This window comes from Myotis daubentonii, chromosome 7, assembly GCF_963259705.1.
Source record: "Myotis daubentonii chromosome 7, mMyoDau2.1, whole genome shotgun sequence".
NCBI classification, from domain to species: domain Eukaryota; kingdom Metazoa; phylum Chordata; class Mammalia; order Chiroptera; family Vespertilionidae; genus Myotis; species Myotis daubentonii.
Genome location: NC_081846.1, coordinates 44,408,439 through 44,429,916, shown reverse-complemented (window position 1 = coordinate 44,429,916; position 21,478 = coordinate 44,408,439). Strand labels below are relative to the sequence as shown.

At 48.7% G+C, this 21,478-nt stretch overlaps 1 protein-coding gene across 1 annotated transcript; it reads right to left on the bottom strand.

Moving 5' to 3' along the window:
- Positions 1–520: 520 nt before the first annotated feature.
- Positions 521–18,495, bottom strand: CHRNA1 (cholinergic receptor nicotinic alpha 1 subunit). Its single transcript, XM_059704024.1, has 9 exons — positions 18,086–18,495; positions 12,283–12,428; positions 12,135–12,179; positions 10,693–10,802; positions 8,762–8,957; positions 8,048–8,285; positions 4,910–5,133; positions 3,199–3,438; positions 521–2,898 (listed from the first exon to the last, which is right to left on the bottom strand). Exons 1-9 carry the CDS (start codon positions 18,126–18,128, stop codon positions 2,767–2,769), a joined length of 1,374 nt encoding a protein of 457 aa, XP_059560007.1. The 5' UTR covers positions 18,129–18,495; the 3' UTR covers positions 521–2,766.
- Between the last annotated feature and the right edge of the window lie 2,983 nt (positions 18,496–21,478).

Sequence of the window (21,478 nt, the reverse complement as noted above, 5' to 3'; positions counted from 1 at the left end):
CTGATTTTTCTCGCTAAAAATTAAACTCCGACTAAAAGCACCTTAAGCAGGGCCTTCCCTGGCTGATGGAGAGGGGGGAGGGATTTGGGGAAGAGCTGCCCCAAGGGCTGGGAAGAGACAGGGAGACCCCCACTCTGCTCCCTGCTCTCCCCTCATTGTAGGCCCCTGAGCATGCCGGCGGGTGGGCCACTGGCTCAAAAGTGGTTTAAACTTGGGGTAGAGTTTCCCTGTTATAGTCTTCCCACTGACCTTCTGAGGGAAATGTGTGTGTGTGTGTGTGCGCGCGTGTGCGTGCGTGTAGGGGTGTGTGTGTGCTCGGGGCTCGGTTCTAGGAGGGAGCTAGGCCCCTAAGGGATGTTTGTGGAGAGGGGAGAGGGAGGGAGGGAGGGAGAAAGAGAGGGAGAGAGGGAGGGAGAGAGAGAAAGGAGCACTCCTCAAGGGGAACCTATTTCCTCTAGCAGACCCCGTTTTCAGCCAGTCCCCACCCAGGGACCAATTTTAAGGATGAGCACAGGAGCAGTTTATGATTGAAACAACAACAACACTTTTTATTGTGGTAAAATATTCATAGCACAACACGGATCACGTTAGGCGTCTTTCAGTATACAATTCAGTGGCATTAAGTACATTCGTGAGGTTGTGCAACCCTCACCACTGTCCATTTCCGGAACTCTATCCCTTAAGCAGTAACTCGCCCCTTCCTCTAACCCTGGGAACCACTGTCCTACTTTCTATCTCCATGAGTTTGCCTGCCCTAGGTACCTCATGTACGTGGAATCATACAATATTTGTCCTCTTGTGCCTGGTGCATTCGTTTACTATGTTTTCGTGGTTGATCCATGTTATATATCAGAATTGTATTGCTCTTTAAGGCTGAATACCGTTCCATGGCATGTATAGACGACATTTTGCTTATCCACTGATGGACCCTTGGGTTGTTTCCACCTTTTGGCTGCTGTGAATAATGCTACGTGAACACTTGGCATACAAGTATCTGCTCAAGTCCCTGCTCTCAATTCTTTTGGGAGTGGAATCGCTGGAGCATATGATAATTCTATGTTTAGTTTTTTGAGGAGCCACCAAACTGTTTTCCCTTTAGTTTACTCAAAGATGAAGGCACTCAGTCCTGCCCTGGGTGTGTGGGAGGGGCCCCGGCGGAGAAGTAGACAGACCCGCGGGTTCAGTCAGGCCACCCGCAGTGCAGTTCCCTGCTCTACCCGGCACTGATGTGGGGCAGGTGTGATCCAAGGCCAAGGCTGCACATTTTCTGGTCCCGCATGAATTACAGTGGCTAGGAGGTCGCTAAAGGATATTCTTCATGGAATAAGGGATAGGAAGGAAGGAGGAAGTTCCATGGGGAAGGCAGAAAGATGGTGGACACTGACACTAAAGGGCTCAAGACACTGACCAGAGTGACAGAATGGCCTAGGTCAGCGGTTCTCAACCTGTGGGTCGCGACCCCTTTGGGGGTTGCATGACCCTTTCACAGGGGTCGCCTAAGACCATCGGAAAACACATATATAATTACATACTGTTTTTGTGATTAATCACTATGCTTTAATTATGTCCAATTTGTAACAATGAAAATACATCCTGCATATCAGATATTTACATTATGATTCATAACAGTAGCAAATTTACAGTTATGAAGTAGCAACGAAAATAATTTTATGGCTGGGGGTCACCACAACATGAGGAACTGTATTAAAGGGTCATGGCATTAGGAAGGTTGAGAACCACTGGCCTTGATGGAGCCGGGGTGGCAGGGAGGGCAAGGAACAGATGAACTGACCAGCCTGGAGCTGCTTGAACCCAGAGTTGGTCTGGGTTTGAATCCCAGCTCTTCTCTTTAATAGTTTAGGACAGCGGTTCTCAACCTGTGGGTCGCGACCCCTTTGGGGGTTGAATGACCCTTTCACAGGGGTCGCCTAAGACCATCCTGCATATCAGATATTTACATTATGATCCATAACAGTAGCAACATTACAGTTATGAAGTAGCAACGAAAATAATTGTATGGTTGGGTCACAGCATGAGGAACTGTATCTGAAAGGCCAGAAGGTTGAGAACCACTGGTTTAGGCCATGAACTTAACCTCCCTCAGGTTCAGTTTGCTCGTCTGTACGAAAGTCATGAGGGTGAAAGAAATCTTGTCTGTGAGGTGATTCCCTCGTGCCTGGGAACCAGGACGTGTTCCCTCAAACCCCGAGCATCAAACCCAGATGCTGCCTTAGACTAGAAACGCTTTCCTTGGCCACCAGCTGTAGACATGGACTTTATCACCGGGGGCTTGATGCGATTTGCATTTTGGCAGCCTGTCTACTGTCTCCTTTCTCTCTAGACCCAATGCTTTACCTTCCTGGGACTGGTAGGTGGGGCTTTCCCAGTAGGCACAAAACTGGCTTTTAAGCCAAGGATACATTCTTTTCTTAAATCAATAAAAATAGGAAAACAAGCCAACAGAAAACCTCCGCTATTCTGGGCAAAACTTCCAGACAACACTGGGGTGGAAACTTACTGTAGAGATGCAGTTTGATTTACTGAAAGGGGTTCACTCTCCAGGCTGACAGAGATTGAAGGGAGAAGCAAGGTGACAACACTTTGAGGCCACAACCTTATAAATGTAAATTATTATGGTTAATCATGCAAACAGAAAATTAAATGTTTGATCAGTGAGCTTATATCCAAGTGGACACATCTTCCTGTTTGCCCACCTTTCTCTGCTCTGCCCGGTGCTGGGGCCTGGTGCTCAGCTCAGCTTTCTGCTCATCCTTGCTGATTTAATTCAATGAGCCGACCTGCAAACACAGCCAGGGTTCCGATGATACAGACGAGCATGAAGACTCCAAGGAGAATGTGGTCCATCACCATTGCAACATACTTCCACTCCTCAGCCGCCTGGGAGGGAGGAAAAGGTTAGAATGTCCTTAAGGTGGTCATTCGGCCACAGTGCAGGTTACGCATCTTTTACAGCCATTTACCTTGTAGGTCGCAAAGCCCTCAGCATCCTTCGGCTGGCATTGCGATCTTCCTATGTTGGATAGGTTACTCAAAATGCTGACTCACTGAGGTGGCCGAGAGGCAGTCACCAGGCTTACCTTAGGTCAGTAGCTGCCTCTGAAACCCCACCCACCCACCTGCACTCGAGCATTTGATTCTTTAAACCCAGAGGCGTGGGTTTCAAGCCACGGAGCTTACGTTGTTGGACTCCTGGTCTGACTTCATGGTCTCTGCGATGTACTTGATGCCCTCGATGGCACTTTTCACCTCCGGGTGCTTGATCAGGGGAGAGTGGAAGGCGGGGGGTGGAGGCCCCGGCTTCCCAGAAATGTCCGAAATGTCAATGTCTTCGGTGAAGATCTTTTTGTCTTGTTTTTCTCTGGACGGCCTTTTCATTGTGGAGAAGAACATGATATTTGGGATGGTGTCGATAAAAACCTACCGTTGGAAAAGAAATCCATTTATGAGAATAATGGCCAGCAAGGCAAGTGTCAAACTCAGACTTTGAATTAGCAAACGTAACTTTAGGCAAGTCATTTGGCTTCTCTGGGCCTCCGCCTCTTTGTCCTTAAAACAAAAGGACTCTACTCGATTTTCTCAGAGATTCCTTCATATTAGTACACACATAGCCTGAGGCCTGTGGAATTACAGTGGTTAATGGTGCCGACTCTGTCATGTGAGCATTTCGCCACTGGAGGGCGCCTGTATGCAGCTTTTGAACTCCGAGAAACCAGTGATGCTTAGCTTCTGGACCCCCAGCAGGTACCTGCTTCTTTCAAGATCATATGGTTAAAGAAAAGGTCTCTCAGGATAAAAATATAGCCCTGACTGGTTTGGCTCAGTGGATAGAGCGTCGGCCTGAGGACTGAGGGGTTCCAGGTTTGATTCCAGTCAGGGGCATGTATCTTGGTTGCAGGCACATCCCCAGTGGTGGGTGTGCAAGAGGCAGCTGACTGATGTTTTTGACTCTCTATCCCTCTCCCTTCCTCTCTGTAAAAAGAATCAATGAAATATATATATATATATATATATATATATATATATATATATATATATATATATATATATATATATATATATATATATATATATGGCTCTGGCCCCACAAAACAGCTAAACTATTTTCTTTCATTTCTTGTTTCTGAAAAAATGCAAGACAGGTATTGCCAGAAGTCACTTAATATGTTAAGCGCCCAGCCTGTTTTGTCTTCCAGACGGAAAGACAAAACAGGGACCATTAATACAAACAGGGACCATTTCTTCTCAAAAGAATACATTGTAAGCAGTGGTTTCTGTCAATTCATGACAAATATTTTTAATTTTACACAAAAGATCCTGGCCATTTGTGTGTCTGTGAAGTTTTATATAAAAAACAACAACTGACATTTGAAACGTGAACACATTTTACATTGCAAAAATGTAAAGACTTGACACCAAGTTCCCCATTAGAACTCACTTTTGACCATCTCTCATCAAGCCTCCCCTCCATCTCTAGCCCTATTCTCTGCAGATGATCCCACCACTAAAAAATAAGCTACCTCTTCACGAACCGCAAGCCATACAAACAGAAACCGCGAGGATTTCCCAGCATTTGAATAAAAAGGACAGTGATTTATTTATCATCGCTAATTAGAGAGGTTCTTAAAGCTTGAATTCGAGGTGAGCTTTGTTAATTCTGGTTTTCTTCTCTCTCTGAGGAAGCTATGTGGGTTATTTATCTCTAGAAAGAGGCCCAAGAATGTTCCTTCCAAAAATGCCTTACAGCCCAGAAAGGACGTTCGGCTCTGAGTGCCCACACGGGTGAGCGGAATTCCGCCGGCCACGGGGACGAGCGGGGGAGGAAGCCCTGTAGATGCCCTCGAGGGGACGGCGGGCCTGTGCGGGGCTTGCAGGGGCCTCGCTCTCTCACCTTCCGCACCCAGTCGGGCATGACGTGGGTGCTGGGGGAGCGGTGGTGCGTGTTGATGACGATGACGGTGATGATGATGGATGCGATGACGAACACCATGGTGAAGAGCATGTATTTCCCGATCAAGGGCACCGCGCTGGAGGTGGAGGGGATCAGCTCCACGATGACCAGCAGGAACACGGTGAGGGACAGCAGCACAGAGATGCTCAGGGTCATCTTCTCTCCTGGACAAAATGGAGACGAAACACAACCGCCCACCTGTTATGGCCTGAACTGTTGCTCCTCTCAGATTTATATGTTGAAGCCCTAAGCCTCAGCACGCAGTGACTGTTTGGAGATGGGGCATTTGAGGAGGTAATTAAATTAAAACTAGTGACCCAGTGCACAGATTCGTGCACATTGAAAGGAAATTAATTAGAAGGTGGTTGGTGGAGTGGGACTGGACAAGACAGGCCAGACATGCCCTGGAACCAACCTCCCATGGTCCCTCCCCGGCCGACCGCACCTGGGGTGGCACTGCTCAAAGGGCGTCTGCAGAGTGAGCAGGGTCCCACAGCAGGTGGGGTCCCTTGGCCTGACCTGCCGGGATTGGGCCATAACCAGCTCTCCAACATCCCCTGAGGGGTCCCTGAGTGCGAGAAGGCATTCTGCAAAGTTGCTGTCGTACAGGGTGTGGAACGCAAACACAAGTGTGCAGTAAACCAGATTCGGGGCCAGCAGTGCCCCAGCAACAACATAACTCGCAGCCGAAGGTGGAATCGCACAGCCCTGCGAGGAATCGGGCTCCCTCCTCTCTGGTTTCGGGTGCGTCACCTGAGAACCACCGCTGCCAAGTCACTGCAGCTCAGCAGCTCCTGCATTGAGCATCTGCTCCCTGGTGGTCAGTGTGCATCATAGCGACCGGTCAAATGGTCGGACCTTAGCATATTAGCCTTTTATATATATAGATGAGGTCTCAGGGTGGGTCTCATCCAACTTGACTGGTGTCCTCCTAAGAGGGACACAGATACACACAGAGAGGAAAGACCAGGTGAGGACACGAGGAGGAGACTGGTATCTGTGAGCCAAGGAGAGAGGCCCCAGAGGAAACCACCCCGGCTGATACCTTGATCTCGGACTTCCAGCTTCCAGAGCTGCGAGACCGGAAATGTCTGATTTTGAAGCTCCCCAGTCTGTGTCCTTTGCTCTGGCTGCTCTCTCAGACCAAGACCCCACTGAAACCCTCGGGGGAGAGGAATGTGACAGGCATTTCTCCAAGCATCATTCTGGGGACACATTTTGGGCAGAATTAAGACCTTGGCACCTTAACTCTGCAGACACTGGCACGTGGCAGGTGTTTTCATTAGAGGCCGCCATGCAGGAAACAGCGGCTTCATCTCCTGCCCCAGAATCCCACTTCTTGGCGGAGCCCAGGGAGCCAAGGTACACGTTAGACCCGGGTGGCAGTTTTCCCATCTGCAGCAGAACGTCGTCAAGCTCACAACACTGAACCGCGGCCTGGCCTGCTCATTACCCTGCTGGTGGGTGGGCAGCCAGAGGCTCATGTATAATTTTCTCAGGATGAGAGCAAGGGTACGACCCAAACTGAGAAAACGAAATCATGATATCACACCATGGACTTTCGTCTAAAGAGGATGATTTTTGTTTTGTTTTTTCATATGCAGGGACCAGGGAGTGCTCTGCCCCGCCTCCTTTCTCCGGGCCCTACAATTTCAGTCTTGCTTAGGCAAGTATGGCAAACGAGAAGGGCGGGGCTGAAGGGCATTGGGATGCTTTTGTGGGGACCGCCACCTTAGGTGCAGGGGAGAGCCAGTGGGAGGGGCTTCCCTTGGGCTGGTCTTGCTGTTTGTGTCCTGGGAAACCCTCGTGGTATCCTGCTTTCCAGTATGGAGCTCCCCCCTCCCCTTGCCCCCCGCCCACCCCACACAGATGCTTCCAGATGCTAGGAGTGTATGCAGGATACAGAGCAGGTGCAAACAAGAAGTTAGCAGTCTACCTTGTGAGTGGAATTCTACCTAGTGAGGAGGAAAGCCTTTAAAGGTGAAAAAGAAGACAGAATTATAAATATGAAATACCGATCAACTTACATCCCATTTCTTGATTAATAATAGTGATAATAATAATAGTTAACATTCATCAAGCATCTCACTGTTAAAAAATACTTTCCAAGCATAAATCATGTATAGAAACTGTGAGTAGTTTTTATATTGCCTGACTATTGCTCTCTCTCTCTTTACTTTAAGTAGCTTCATTTGATTAGAAAGTTGAAGAAATATGTGTTTGTGATCATTTGTTTAAAACTAAGTACAATCACTAGAACATAGATTCTGTAGGGGCTAATTCTGCCTTCTTTTCCACTGTATTCCTGCTGCCTAACAGTTGTTCAACAAGTACTGTATGTTGAATGAATGAATGCATAGTCTTTTTTTTTCCCTTGTTGGAAAGTAGGATTTAGACTTTTGTGAGTTTTTTTTCCTTATAATTTTGATAAAATTTGACTTGTCATAAGTTTGAGGACTGTCTGTACCATCTGCCCTCCCTCCCCACACACACACACTTGTCAGTCATAAATTCCTTATGATTAGGGACCTGTTGGCAGATATATAGAGACCCTGTCTTCTGTCCATTGCTGTTGTTTGGTGAGATGTGCTGACTCAGTGGGAGGTAAGCTGTGTGGGCTGATAGGTGAGGAAGCACTGCCTCTTGGGGAGTACAGTCTAGTGCACAAAGACACTGCCATCTGGGAAAAGATTGGCAAAAGCTACTTTCAAGTGGCCAGCAGTGGCAACAGAGGCAAGACCTGATTGGTCAGTGTAGAGCAAGTGACTGCCCAGGGGAAATGGCATGAGGTATGTCTGTGATCCACACCTTACCCAGCACACAGTAGGTATTCAACAAGTAGGTATTGGTGATTATTTCCTTTAAGTAGACTGAGCTATGTATGTGCATCTTCAAGGTCTCGTTCAACTCTCTCACCACTATACATGGCCACTCGGCAAGCGTGCCTTCCGAGGGATGATGATTTGAGTCTGTCTGCCTGTATTTGTTTATTAGCCTATAATTATTTCTGGCTTTTCCTGAAACAGCAGCACAAGATCTGTTAGCATCAGCAGCCACAGCCATGGCAACGGCACCCACCTGAGTCTGTGGGCAGGTAGAACACCAGGCCAGTCAGGAAGGAGAAGAGCAGGCAGGGAATGATGACGTTGACGATGAAGTAGAGGGGCAGGCGCTGCATGACGAAGTGGTAGGTGATGTCCAGGTAGGGGGTGGAGGGGCAGCAGGCGTAGAACACCCAGTGCTTCCAGCCCCGGGACTCCTTGATCACCCACTCGCCGCTCTCCATGAAGTTGCTCAGGTCTGGCTTGTCGCTTTCCTGAGAAGATGAAATCAAACTGAAAACCCAGCCACGTCTCCCCAAGGAGGACCAGGGTTTCGCAATCACCTGCGACAAGGCCACAGATCCCAGCGCTGGTACATACCCAGGTGGGACTCTGGGTCACTTCCACTTTTAGGTCTCAGGTTCCTTTCCTAGCAAATGAGGGTGTTGGAGCTACTGGAATTCTCCATGTTGGTTATACATTCAAGTCACCTAGGAGCTTTAAAATATATTGGTGCCCTAGCCCCATCCCAGATGGATTAGACACAAATTCTTGGGACTTTATTTTAGCGTCCAGGTGGTTCTCACAGGCAGCACATCAAGAACTTAACCAACCAATTGAGAGCCATCCAACTAGATGGTCCCCCGGGCTCTCAATGGTGCCGAGAGCCTCTGACCACGAAGGGGCAGAGCCGAAGACCTGAATCAGGCTTCGCCTGAACCCAACCTCAGGACGCAAGGGCACCACCTACCGGGTTGATGGCCACCACGGAGCCATCGTAGGTCCAGGTGCCCAGCTTCATGCTGCAGTTCTGCTCATCAAAGGGAAAGTGGGTGACGATGATCTCACAGTAGCTTTTGAAGATGGCCGGGGGTGTCCACGTGACGTGGCCGGTGTAGTCCAGGAGCACTTTGGTGAACTTGACGATGGCAAAGTCACCATCTGCACTACGGTGGGACAAAAGGGGAGACAGCGGTTAATTACTGGGGCGTTAATTATGGAAGCTGTCTTTCAGGCAGTGTCGCTTCTTGTCTTTGTCAGTGTTTCCCAAATTTGACTGATAACAAGAATCTCTGGGGTGCCTGTTAAAAGACAGATTGCTGAGCACCATCTAAGCATGAATCAGGTTACCCGGGGAGGAATCTGGGAATCTAGTTTTAAAGAAATATCAGGTAACACTGACCCCTGCATCCCAGACCTTTTTCTTCTCAGTGCTTTCTAGTATTGGTAATCATCTCCGTCTACCCCCTCCCTCTATACTTTGAAAGTTAACTGGGGAAAACCTAGGAATCTATACATAAAAGCCTAAGCGACTGAAAGACCCAATGATCGGTCGACTGATTGCTATGATGCACACTGACCACCAGGGGGCAGACACTCAATGCAGGAGCTGCCCCCTGGTGGTCAGTGCGCTCCCACAGCCAACCTCCCACGGCAGGCTGCCCCCCCCCCCAAATTGACCCCAATTGGGGGGTGGGCAGCCAACTTCCTATGGTCCCTCCCCCTGGCCAGCCAGCCCCCCCCCCCCATCGACCCTGATCGTGGCCAGGCCCCCCACCGGTGCACATCCAGTGGCTCATTACTGTGACAAGCAGGTTAAGGAAGGTCTCCAATACCTTTCTGAGAACTATTTAGGACTCAGTGGACATGAATCAGGAGGTTTTTCTTCCCATTGAATTTTCCTCGGGATGGAGGTGGGCTCTCTCCAGAAAACTGCGCTATTGGGCCTTTCCAAGGAGCAGAGGCCACATGGCCTCCTAAGTCTCTCCCTCTAAGCCGGTCGACAGGGTTCTTTCCCCAACAGGTGTCCCTGAACAAGCTTGTTAACAGGACCAGAGGAGTTCATCACCTCGCTCACATTCTTACTGGAAGAGAAACTTAACCAACACAAGACACTTTGCCCAATGAGCATACTTGTCCAAAAAGTTCACACAAATGATTGTATAATCTGGATCCCAGATTATAACTGGAAAAGCTCGAATCCCAATTATAACTGGAAAATATGCAGGGAGAACATTGAAGTATGGGTGGTCGGCCATGCAGGGTATCATTTCCACTCACTAGCCGTGGCCACCTTCCCTGGTAAGTCTGCAGCACACACGGCCTCTCGCCCCAAACATGCTGTGGAATCAGGTGCAAATCCTCCAGGCCAGTGCTCTGTGCTCTGCCTGGGACGGATGCACTTGGAATGCACAATCCCTGGCCAATGAGAGTGTGATAATGAGCAGGTCGTGAAAGCAGAGTGCCTTGAATCACATTTAATTTCATGGCATGTGGTCTGTCACAGAGCCCATGGGTGGGCCACACGCGCTCCCTGGGCCATCAGCTGCATGGCATCTTGGGATGCCATGAGGGTATGACGAACAACAGCTCAGGAGGTCCAGACCGATTGGTAGGAAGGACATTTAATTCCAAGGAACTCAATTATAGGAGGTTTGGGTCCCTTGGATAGTTGCCACGCACCCTGCAGGAGCTCTCAGGGATGAAATGTCCCTCACCCACAGCCCTGATTCAATTTGATTCGGATAATTGTTTCTCTTCATAACATGAGACGCCATATGGCCCCTAGCATGTCAGCTTGGCTCTGGGTTCCTGACGCACACCGAGAGGTGGCCTTCTGTTAGGGCATGGGCTCCCCTCCCCGGGAATGCCCCTCCCCGTCCAGCCGTCTGTCTCGCTTACTTGTTATAGAGAACCAAGTCTGGGCGCCAGATCTTTTCGGAGGGAATGTGAATCTTTTTCACGCCGCCATAGTCGTCTGGATTCCATTTTAGGTTGCAATCCACCCATTGCTAGAAACGAAAACTTTTCGCTGATTAGAAAGCTAAACACCTTTTAAAAACAATCTAGAGTTATCAAGAGCTCTGGTGGGCATGATCATTCAGATAGCGACAGAAACTGTGCTATGGTAAGAAAGGTTTGATTCAGAATTCAGCCTTCACTCCAGCTAACAACACCAGCTAACACTTGCACTGATTGGCTACATGCGGGCACAGTTATAAGCAGGTTACCGATAACGATGGTTCAGTCCTCACAAAAGTCCTGGGACGTAAGCGTGGTCATTGATCCCATTTTACAGGTGGGAAAGCAGCGGTACCTCCAAGTCTCACTGCTAGGTGATGGCAGATCTATCATGCCACATCTGCCCACCCCACGAAAGGAGAATGACACAATTTGAACATTTTCCTCAAGAAGGCAGCATCATATTTTACAAGTATAATTCTTCCTATAGTATAAAAGTAATATATGCCCAATGAGGCAGCATCGGATAACACAATGTTATGGATCAAATGACATCTCCCCAAATTCAGTGTTGAAGTCCTAACCCCTGGTACCTCAGAATATGACCTTATTAGGAGAGAGGGTCTTTACAGAGGTAATTATGTGAAAATGAGGTCACCAAGGTGGGCCCCACCCGATACGAGTGATGTCCTTTCAAGAAGGGCGGGTTTGGCCCTACCCGGTTTGGCTCAGTGGCTAGCATTAGACTGCGAACTGAAGGGTGCCGGGTTCAATTCCGGTCAAGGGCAGATGCCTGGGTTGCGGGCTTGAACTCCAGTAGGGGGTGTGCTGGAGGCAGCCAATCATGATTCCCTCTCAGCATTGATATTTCTCTCTCTCCCTCTCCCTTCCTCTCTGAAATCAATAAAAATATATATATATATTTTAAAAAAGCACAGGTCTGCCTGAAGAGGCAAAGGTGGCCAATTAAAAAAAAAGGGGGGGGGTGCGTTTGAAGATGGATACATATTTATGAAGAATGCCATGTGAACATGCAAACAGGCAACTGTAAGCAAAGGAGGGAGGGCTGAAGCAGAAGAAACCCATCCTATCGACACCTTGACTTTGGCTTCAAGAACTGCGAGACAATGTTTCTCTGTTGTTTGAGCCACCCAGTTTGTGGCTTTGTTATAGCGGCCCTAGCAGACTAATGCACACAGAAAAAGCACAACGCTAAAAACAAACACACACCAACACGTATGATCCATAAGCCCCCCCCCCCCAAAGTATTTACTTTTACACTTTGGGATCTGCCCCTTTAGCCCACATTGATTTACTCTGGGCCCAGGTTAAATTTCAGGGTGAGAACAAACAACACAAACGCAATTATCTAGCTGAATTACCTGTTTGAGTCGAACATTGGTTGTCACGATCTGATTGACTTCATCCTGAAGAAAGACAAGACCCGTGTTTAGGGGGCAGAGAGGGGAGCCGAGGGGAGGATGCTCGGGGAGAGGGGGTTGCCGTGGGAGCCGGGGCACTCCGTCTCACCACGTTGATGAGCTGTATCAGCTGCAGGCCCACGGTGACCTCCACGGCCTGGCGGTGGTCCTCCACTGGCCGCACCACTTTGTTATATTGTTCAAATAGCTTTGCCACCAGACGGGTCTCGTGCTCAGATCCCAGGACCAGGCCAGCTGGGAAGCAAATGGCAGGCACGCTGTCAGATTCTGCTCCCCGCCCCCACGGACACTGACACGAGCCCCTGAGGCGTGACCAGCGAACGGAAGGCACGCAGGACCCCTGGTGGAAGGGCTCCCACGTGCAGCTAGTGTTGCCTGCCGTCCTGTCCAGGCACAGCTGCTGGTGCGGTCCCTTCTCCGTGGGGCGTGCCAGATTAGCATGACACCTGCCCTTTGGACAGATGACATTCCTTAATCCAGCTTCTGGCTGCATCATCTTTGCTAGGAACATGTACACGCAGGAACAAGGGTCCCCACCAAAGCCAGTCTCAGTACTTCAGAGTCTGGTCCTGGCGTAATGAAATCTCGAACTGGCTGGCCTCAGATGCTAGGGACAGCCCACAGTCAATGCGGGGTCACACCCGTTAGGATGGCCATAATCAGCAAAGGTGGAAATGACCAATGTTGGTCACACAGGGGAGAAACAGGAACCCTGAGATGTTGCGGATGAGGGTGTAAAACGGTGCAGTCACCGTGGAAAATATTTTGGTGGTTCCTCACACAAGTTATATGGAATTAGCATACGACATACCTGTTTCACTTCTGGGTATATCTCAAAAGAATTGTTTATACAAAGTCTTGTACCTGAACGTTCATAGCAGCATTATATACAATAGTTAAAAGATAGAAACAACCCAAATGTCCATCCCTAGGTACGTGGGTGAACAAATTGTGGTTTAACCATGCAGCCAGAAAAAGAAATGAAGTATTGATGCATGCTATAACATGGGTTAACCTTGAAAACATCATGCCACATGAAAGAAATCAGACACAAAAGAGCACATATTGCATGATCCCATTTATAAGAAACTAGAGGCCTGATGCACAAAACTTGTGCAAGGGGCTCGGCCCTCGCAGCCCCGACTTCGTCCGGAAGGTTGTCCGGACGGTCATTCTGCTGTTCGGCATTCGGTTGATTTGCATATTACACTTCTATTATTATAGATGTCCAGGATAGAAATTAGTGGTTACCGGGGCTGGAGGGACAGGGGCCTGGGGAGAGACTGCTCATGGGTGCGGAGTTTCCTTTTGGGGTGAAAAAGTTCTGAACCTAGACAGTGGTGATGGTTGTGCAAGATTTTAAATACTTAATGCCACTAAATAGTTCACTGTAAAGTGGTAATTTTATGTAATGTGTATTTTACTATGGTAAATTTGATATCATGTGTATTTTACCATAATTTAAAAAATACTGCTGGTGGGTACATGTCCCAGTTGAGTTGTTAAGACAGAGTGAAAACTGTGCTTTGCCAACCTGGGTTTGGGGCTCTGATTTGGAGCACGAGCGACTCCAAGGAATCTTTACTGCGTTTTCTTTCAGGATGAAGAGCAGTATCATCAGTACTCCTGGGGCTCAGAGCCCTTTTATGGCCAATGCTATGTGGTCCTCTCCGGCTTCCGGGGAGGCAGGCAGGCAGGCTGGCTGAGACTCAGAGGTTGGCCGACCTGTGCAAGGTCACGCGGCTGGGGCAGAGCGGGGATTAGCGCCTGTCCCGCTGCCTGGTGCCCCTGCACTAACTCTTAACATCATGGGCGAGCTGTGGCTGTCTTGGAAACTGCTCAACATTATTCCAACGAGAAAAAGTGTTCCAGGTTCCAGCAAATGCCTTGTGAAGGGTCTTTGTAACTCAAACCCAGGGTGGATGGGGGACTGCCTGTTCAGGGCTGGGCGAGGAAGCAGACACACGATCCGTTTGCCTTGATTCATGTAACCAGAGCTCCCCTTTCCGCTGGTTATTGCTGAACCCCCCGTACCTTCTCCCTGGGCCAAGACAATTAAAAATTGAATGAAAGAGATGCTCTCTTTCCCCCAGTAGTGTTAGCCTACCCCCTCTAAGACAGGCTATTATTTTTCTCCCTGGATATTAAGTTTGAAGAGTTTGTCAACAAAATAAAATCAAAAGCAATTACTTTTTCTATGTTTAGTAATAAAAATAACTGACCTATCCAGCTTATGTCCCACTCTCCGACACACTCTATACATCCTAACTCTTTGTGCCCTCAGAATGGGGTGCGGTAGGTGCTGTTTTTGACCTCACTTTACAGATGTGGAAACTGAGGCACAGAGAGGTGAATACTTGCCCAGATTTCATAAGGGGTGGAGCAAGTGTTCAAACCCAGGGCCCATGCTCTCTGCCACTCTTTCTCAGCCAGCACTTTGATGCAGCTGGAAATAACCAATGTTGCTGACACATTTTTATCCCTCAAGAGTGCACTTCAATTAGTCCATGAGCTTCATTAAAGGCCCTGTCTTGTGTTGACTTATTAAGTCCTTATGGCAGCCCTATGAGCACGTCTTTACCCTGTTTTACAAATGGGAAAACTGAGGTGCAGACAGCTGATCAGTCTTCGTGGTTCCCAGTTGGTTAGAGGCGGGACTGTGAATGGGGCAGCCTGACACTTACAGTGGTTCTCAACCTTCCTAATGCCGCGACCCTTTAATATAGTTCCTCATGTTGTGTGTGGTGACCCCCAACCATAAAATTATTTTCGTTGCTCCTTCATAACTGTAATTTTGCTACTGTTATGAATCGTCATGTAAATATCTGATGTGCAGGATGTATTTTCATTGTTCGCGACCCACAGGTTGAGAACCGCTGCCCTAGGACCTCGCTCTTTCCCTCCTCCCTAAAGGTACATGTGTCATTTGATTCAGTGCAGCTTAAACTCTTCATTATGACCCCCCGGGAGTGTCTGTGGGGAACCTCGCACCCAGCCTGCCTAGTTCCCAGTTTTGCAAACTCCAGAGGGTCTATGCAGAGCTTTCTCATGGCATCTCCCCAAACCTCCTGCATTCGAGGACTCTCCAAGACCATGTTGTCCAGAGACTCAATGTTTGCAGTTACCCCGTTAAGCCCCGGGGACACAGTGCTCCTCCGTCCTCCTTGCCTGTCTATCTCGGGCCCCACTCAGCACACAGGGGGAGGGGATGGGCATGGGCCACTGAGTGCCTTGGCCACCGAGGGACGCTATTGCTTTGGCACTGCCCTGGGCTGCTTATTTTCAAGTGATGGTTTGTTCCGGTTTGACAGGAAGAACATACTAAAAGCAACAGATAGAGCAGATGGCTGGCATTATGTAGCAGGAAAACTATGCAGGCCAACCCTACGGCCCACCAGGGAGAGGGCAGGACTGGAGACAGGACGGCTCAGCACGCCAGTTACACCCATTTCCTCCTCTCCCACCGGCCAATCACAAGGCCCTTGCTCCTTCCTGAGTGAATTTCTCAGGAATTTCTGAGTCTCCATTTCTTAGATTAGGCTCATTAGCATTTGTCCTTCTTTCCTCCTCAAAACAGGGTAGAGTGTTAGAAAACTTGAGGTCAGAATCTATGATTCTGTTCCTGACTCCAACATGGTCTGGAGAATGGGACCAACTCCTCCTGAAGCCAATGAGTCACAGTAAATACTTTCCTTAAAAGGTAGGGTGTGAATCAGTAACCATACAGACACACAAATAAATAATGTCCAGTTTCAGCAAAATCATCCTAATTCAGACAGCAGTAACCTTAATTCGTTCATCAAATATTTGTTGTACATTTACTGTGTGCAAAGCATTGTGTTAGGAGCTTTGAGATAATCAAAAGTGAATCAGACATAAATCCTGTCTTCCGACCCTCATGGTGATTGCCATTTGTCACTCACATAAATAACTGGACAAATTGGAAAGTAACATGCTGTAAGAGAGGTGGCAATAACATAGTTGGGATTCTTGAGATGGAAGAGAGGAAAAGTTGTAATAAAAAAATGCTATATAGCTGGGCTGGTGTGGCTCAGTGGTCGAGCATCAACCCATAAGCCAGGAGGTCAAGGTTTGATTCCTGGTCAGGGCACATGCCCGGATTGCAGGCTGGATCCCCAGTGTGGGGTGTGCAAGAGGCAGCAGATCAATGATTTTCTCTCATCATTGATGTTTCTATCCATCTCTCCCTCTCCCTTTCTCTTCCTCTCTCTGAAATAAATAAAAACATATTTTTAAAAGGAAATCATTTTTAAAAAGCTATATAAATAGAACAGAGATTTTCATGTATTAAGCTAACACAGGAAAATGTATCCCTGATATGATGAGAATTTTGCCCACAGAGAACTGATTCTAAATAGGGAAGCCCAACATGATTCCACTGTGTGTTTTGTGTCATACTGGCCCAGTTTGTGTCTGTATGCCCACTGGGTTAGACAGGGAATCCTGTGTGGTTACTAGTCACCGTGGGTAAGTAATGGTTATCTCAGCCTCGTGCCTAGATATTGGCCACCTTTGACATTTCGGGCTGTTTTCTGACTGTGTACATCACCAACGCAGTCTATAAGTGATCACATTCCAAGATTTATAAATTAGGCGACTTCGGGCAGATCAGTTCATGTCTTTCAGCCTCAGTGTCCCTAATAAAAAATCAAAGATGTTGGAATGCCTCATCCAGCTCTGCATTCACTCATGTGAATTGACACCAGCAAATTCTAGGATTGATCTAAATACATGTCACATGCCTTTCAAAGTAGCTAAACATGCGTCTTTGGAGGTTTTTGGTATCCTAAGAGATCTCCTAAGGATTTTTATACATAAGCATGTAATGTAAGAATTTTCACTGAGTGTAGTGTTTGCGCACACACACACACGCAGACACACACACACACACACACACGCAGACACACACCACCGCCACCCCCAGGCAGCTTTGGTTGGATCAAGTCCAAATCCCTCGGATGTAATGTCTCTGAATTTATTAGAGTTTTAGGCTGTTTCCCTCAACTCTGCCATTGAAAAAACGTTCACAATAACGCTCTTCACCTCTCTTGCCCAGAGGCCTGTGTTGCCAGAGCAACATCAGAGAAGAGAAATCACAGCGCGTCAGCTGCCTGGCCTCCCGGTTGGGATGACGTCACCGGGAAGCTTTTCCGTGAAGCAATCAGCAAACCGCTAGCTTCCTCTTCCGGAAGTTTGGGATTCAGGATAGCGTTTCAGCTGCTGTGTTGTGACACATTCCAGAGTGGAATGAAGGTCAAGGGCTGTGCAAGGTTTCACGGTTTCATTTCAAACCCACCCCTACATAGAGTAATGTACTTCCAAAATAAAGTAGGCGAGAAAGCATTCGTATGAACTTTCTAACTTCAGAAGTTTAAAAAGTTACAAAATATTTCAGCTCATAGAGAGCATTTGATTACAATGATGGATGGGTTTCTCTCTCCGGCACCTGGAGCTGTCAATCAAGCCTCTTCAAGTTCAGAATTCTCCGGGAGCCAAGGGCTTGTTAACCTTATTGTCTGTGTGTAAGCCGGCACTCTAAGCCCCTGTGGTTGTTCAAGTCTGAGAGCAGCTCTGGGAAGGTGGAGGCGGCGGTGACTCTGGTCACAGGCGCGCGTGGGGGCCAGGCACCGACGGGGGGAGGGACGCTGTCCACTTTGTAGCCCTTGACCCAGCCGCACCCACTTTAATGGATTAACACAAACCAAAAACCTTTATCCCCAAACCCAATCGAGGGGACATTGGTGAGAAACCGACCGCGGTCTGGGCTGCTGACGCCTGCCATGCTGTGCTCCCACCACAGAAGCAAGGCTCTGGTTTGGGGGCTCCAGTGCGTCAGCCTCAGAGAAGAGCCCCCCAACACCCGCACTTACCTGAGCAGAGGCCGAGGAGCAGGAGGAGCGGCCGGGGCTCCATGAGTGTGGGCACTGGCCGGGCCGGTGGCGCTGGCGACCGTGCTGCTTGCAGGAGTCTGGCTGGACGCTTGGCGGCTGGAGGGTCTGGCCGGCCCTCGGCTGCGGAGCTATTGTTTTACACCACCTGTTTGGGCCGGGACAGCTGGGCTGGCAGAGCCTGGAGCCCAGGGCGTGGCCGAGGGCCTTACACTATGATACGGCAGAGCCTCACTTTACACAGTTGCTGTACCCTTGGCAAGGCGAGTGTGAACGGCATTGTGTTTGAAATGCACCATGAGTCAGATCTTAATTAAAAAAAAAACAACAGCTTGCAGTAGGGAAAGACTTATTCTGAATGGTGAGCAGCCCTCTCCCTTTTGTGGACACCAGAGCCTCAGCTCTGCAGATTGATTTGTTAGGGTCACTGGTCTGAGCAGATACCAGCTGTGTGTCAGACCCGATCCTCCTAAGTCACAGGCGTCCGGTTCTGCACACAGGAAGCCCATTTGCTTCGGTTCTCGCGGGGCCGAGAGTGCCTGGGGCTCTGTGACAAAACGAATTGGAGGAGAGCGTGGTTGATACTAAATCTGCAGCTAGAGAGCCAAGGTTTGATTGGATTTGGGTTTTAACAAAGAAGGCTTCTCCCATAAAATTGGCTTCGCTGGCTTCCGGAGTGGCTGTCCCAGCCCCTCTGCAGCAGGCAGCGCCTACCCACCGGGGGCCGTTAGCAGGAGGACGGCCCACCCCCACAGCCTGGCATTCAAGGAGCAGGAAGTAATGGCAAAGCGTCCTGCTGCCTAGGCTCTTGTTCCAGGTTCCTACGCCCTTCCATCCAGTCCTCTGCCCACTCTCACTCAGGGGAGCAAAGGGCAGATGGTTCAGCTTTTCAATTCCTTGGTTTAAAAAACAATACTGAAAGCCAGGAGTTAGTAATTGCTCAGCCTGAGAGGGATTTTTTACCAAAACAGGGAGGACGTCGTTGTGTAAAGATGCCCTGCTTGCTCCTTCTCCTCTTCCTTCCCAAATTGAGTGGGTGAAGAAGGGCCCTCACCTCAAACCCAACTTCTGACAAAGCCCCCTTTTCAGTGAGTCCAAGGGCTGGGGGGTTAGAGGACAGAGCTGCAAGTTCACATTATTAATTTTCTGTTTAAAATTGTGGGAGATCAGCTAACTTTCCACTCAAAAAATTGGTTGTCTCCCTTCAACATAGCACAGCACTGTGACTGCCTAACCAGGAGCTATCCCCCCCTCCCCCGCCCCAACCCAGCACGCCCGCCCCCGGCTCTAATGGACGCGTATGACTGAGTTCTAGAAAATAAAATGTGAGAAGACATTTTATGAGACTCAAACCTCCCCCCAGAGCTGTCCATGCTCTTCTCATCTCTGACTGCTGGGAGCAGACATGACCCCCAGGGCAACCTTGGAACCCATGTGTTGAAGGGGGCTTTTGAAATCTAGAACTTGAGTGACTTCATGGAGGAGGGCACCCCATTGTGCCAGTTCAATTCCCAGTCAAGGGCACGAGTCTCTCTCACACTGATGTTTCTCTATCTCTGTGTTTCCTCCTCCCTCCCTCTCTCTAAAAGTCCATGGGTGGGGAGGGGGGCGGGGAGAGCGGGGCGTGGAAATGGTAGCTGTGGGAACCGGGTAATGACATCATGTAGCACACCCGGCTTCCTCTCCCTAGCAACTAGTCTCCTTGGAGTTTCTTTAGCCCAGGAACCCAACTTGCTTTATAGCCAGGTGCAAACATTTTACAGTTTAACCAAATGTTTGTGAATAATTTTCCCGTGCCTAATCTCATTTGATCCTCACAGAAGTCCTGGAGTAGGTAGATGGAAGACTCGGTAGAATCCTATTTTCTTTTCATTCGCTGGAAAAAAGGAGATTATGAAGTTTAGAAACTTGACCCAATTGAAAAGAAGTAAGAAATGGTGGAACTTGAAAATGACTTCAGGTTTTGTCACTGCGCAGAATATAGTCAGACACTGCTGCAGTTAAATATTTTACCCTTTTTCTCCCTGCATGATCTACAATAATAATCTGCTTCGTGTTGATATTTACTACTCTGTTGCTGACAATTACCTGAAAAGAAGTTGGAGTGCTTCACTGGGCTGAAAAAAGTTTAGCTACATCAGAAAGCAGGTCTAATTAAGCACGTTTATTCTCTCTATGTAAAAGGCTAGGTTGACTCGCGCATGTGTGATATATACAAAGCTCTCGCTGACGCCAATCACACACATGTGTTTCAATCTTTCATTGTCAGTCGTGAATTTGGTTGACACTTCTATTATAGAGGAAGGGCAAATAGCGATATTAAAATATTTCTTCTAATTAATTTCCTTTCAATGTGCAGGAACCGGTGAACCGGGACACTAGTGTTATATAATAGCAGATTACTTAATAAAATTGTTCCGTAGTTAGTTAGTGAGCGAAGTGTTACTGAGCCTGGGGCTCCAGGAGGAGAGGTTGGGAAATCCAAAGCTAGTACATGTTGATTCTTACTGGCTTTGTTTAGTGAGTCGGCACAAGTAAGAGTGAGATGCAGGAAAGAGGTGGCTGGTTCAAGAGCAGAAATGAAAAGGAATAGGATGAGTCCAGAAGTCTGGAGCCTTCTGTTTTGAACCCCAAAGAGTGATGACAGCAAAAGGGCTTCGAGCAACAAAAGCCCATTAAGAACTCTCACTAAACAGATAGTTTCCCCCCCGCAGCCAGGAGCAGGGAGGTACTTCACACTCTAGCCTGTGTTTCCCAGATGGCTTCAAGATGGTTGCCTTTAAGTTGAAGGAGCGGCATAGAGGTTACCATGCAAACGTTACCAAGCTCATAACTGGCACGTGGAATGACTGCAAATACTTTAGGAGCTGACTAAGTATTTGAAGGAATCGTATTGCCAAAGAGTTCATGAACCCAGACTACAAAAACTTCGGTTGTTCAAGCCTTAAAGCAGTTCTCGGGTACCGCAAACACGCATCTGCAGAAATCAGGCCACAGCCTCTGCACAGACTCCCGAGAGGGCACCCTCCCCATTGCCACTTAGGTGTGGCCATGGAGGCGGATGGATAAGGAAGAGCCTCCCAGGGGGCAGAGCCAGGAGCCAAAGAGCAACAGGGAGATCCTCCCCGAGAGAAAAATCAGGGTCTAATCGAGGCCCCACTGCAGCCCCTCTCAGGGTCCACCCACGCCCCCTGGCTTTCACCTCTGCGCAGAGAACTCTGCTGCTGCCCACGCCTGCAGTCCTCTGCCTCGGGGATTGCTTTTCCCCTTCGGGCTGTAGGAGCACATGGGACAAGCTGGAAGTGCAGGAGGGTGACGCCCCCAGAAACAGCCTCAACCACCATAGGAGGAAACGTGCCCCAGCTTCCTCACCCC

Excerpts from the sequence above, each read along its gene's own strand:
- CHRNA1 (XM_059704024.1), bottom strand. The coding sequence starts at position 18,128 with ATGGAGCCCCGGCCGCTCCTCCTGCTCCTCGGCCTCTGCTCAG. Across the intron at positions 12,429-18,085 it reads GCTCCTCGGCCTCTGCTCAG|CTGGCCTGGTCCTGGGATCT; the intron begins GTAAGTGCGGGT and ends TTTGCTTCCCAG. Across the intron at positions 12,180-12,282 it reads TGATACAGCTCATCAACGTG|GATGAAGTCAATCAGATCGT; the intron begins GTGAGACGGAGT and ends GTCTTTCTTCAG.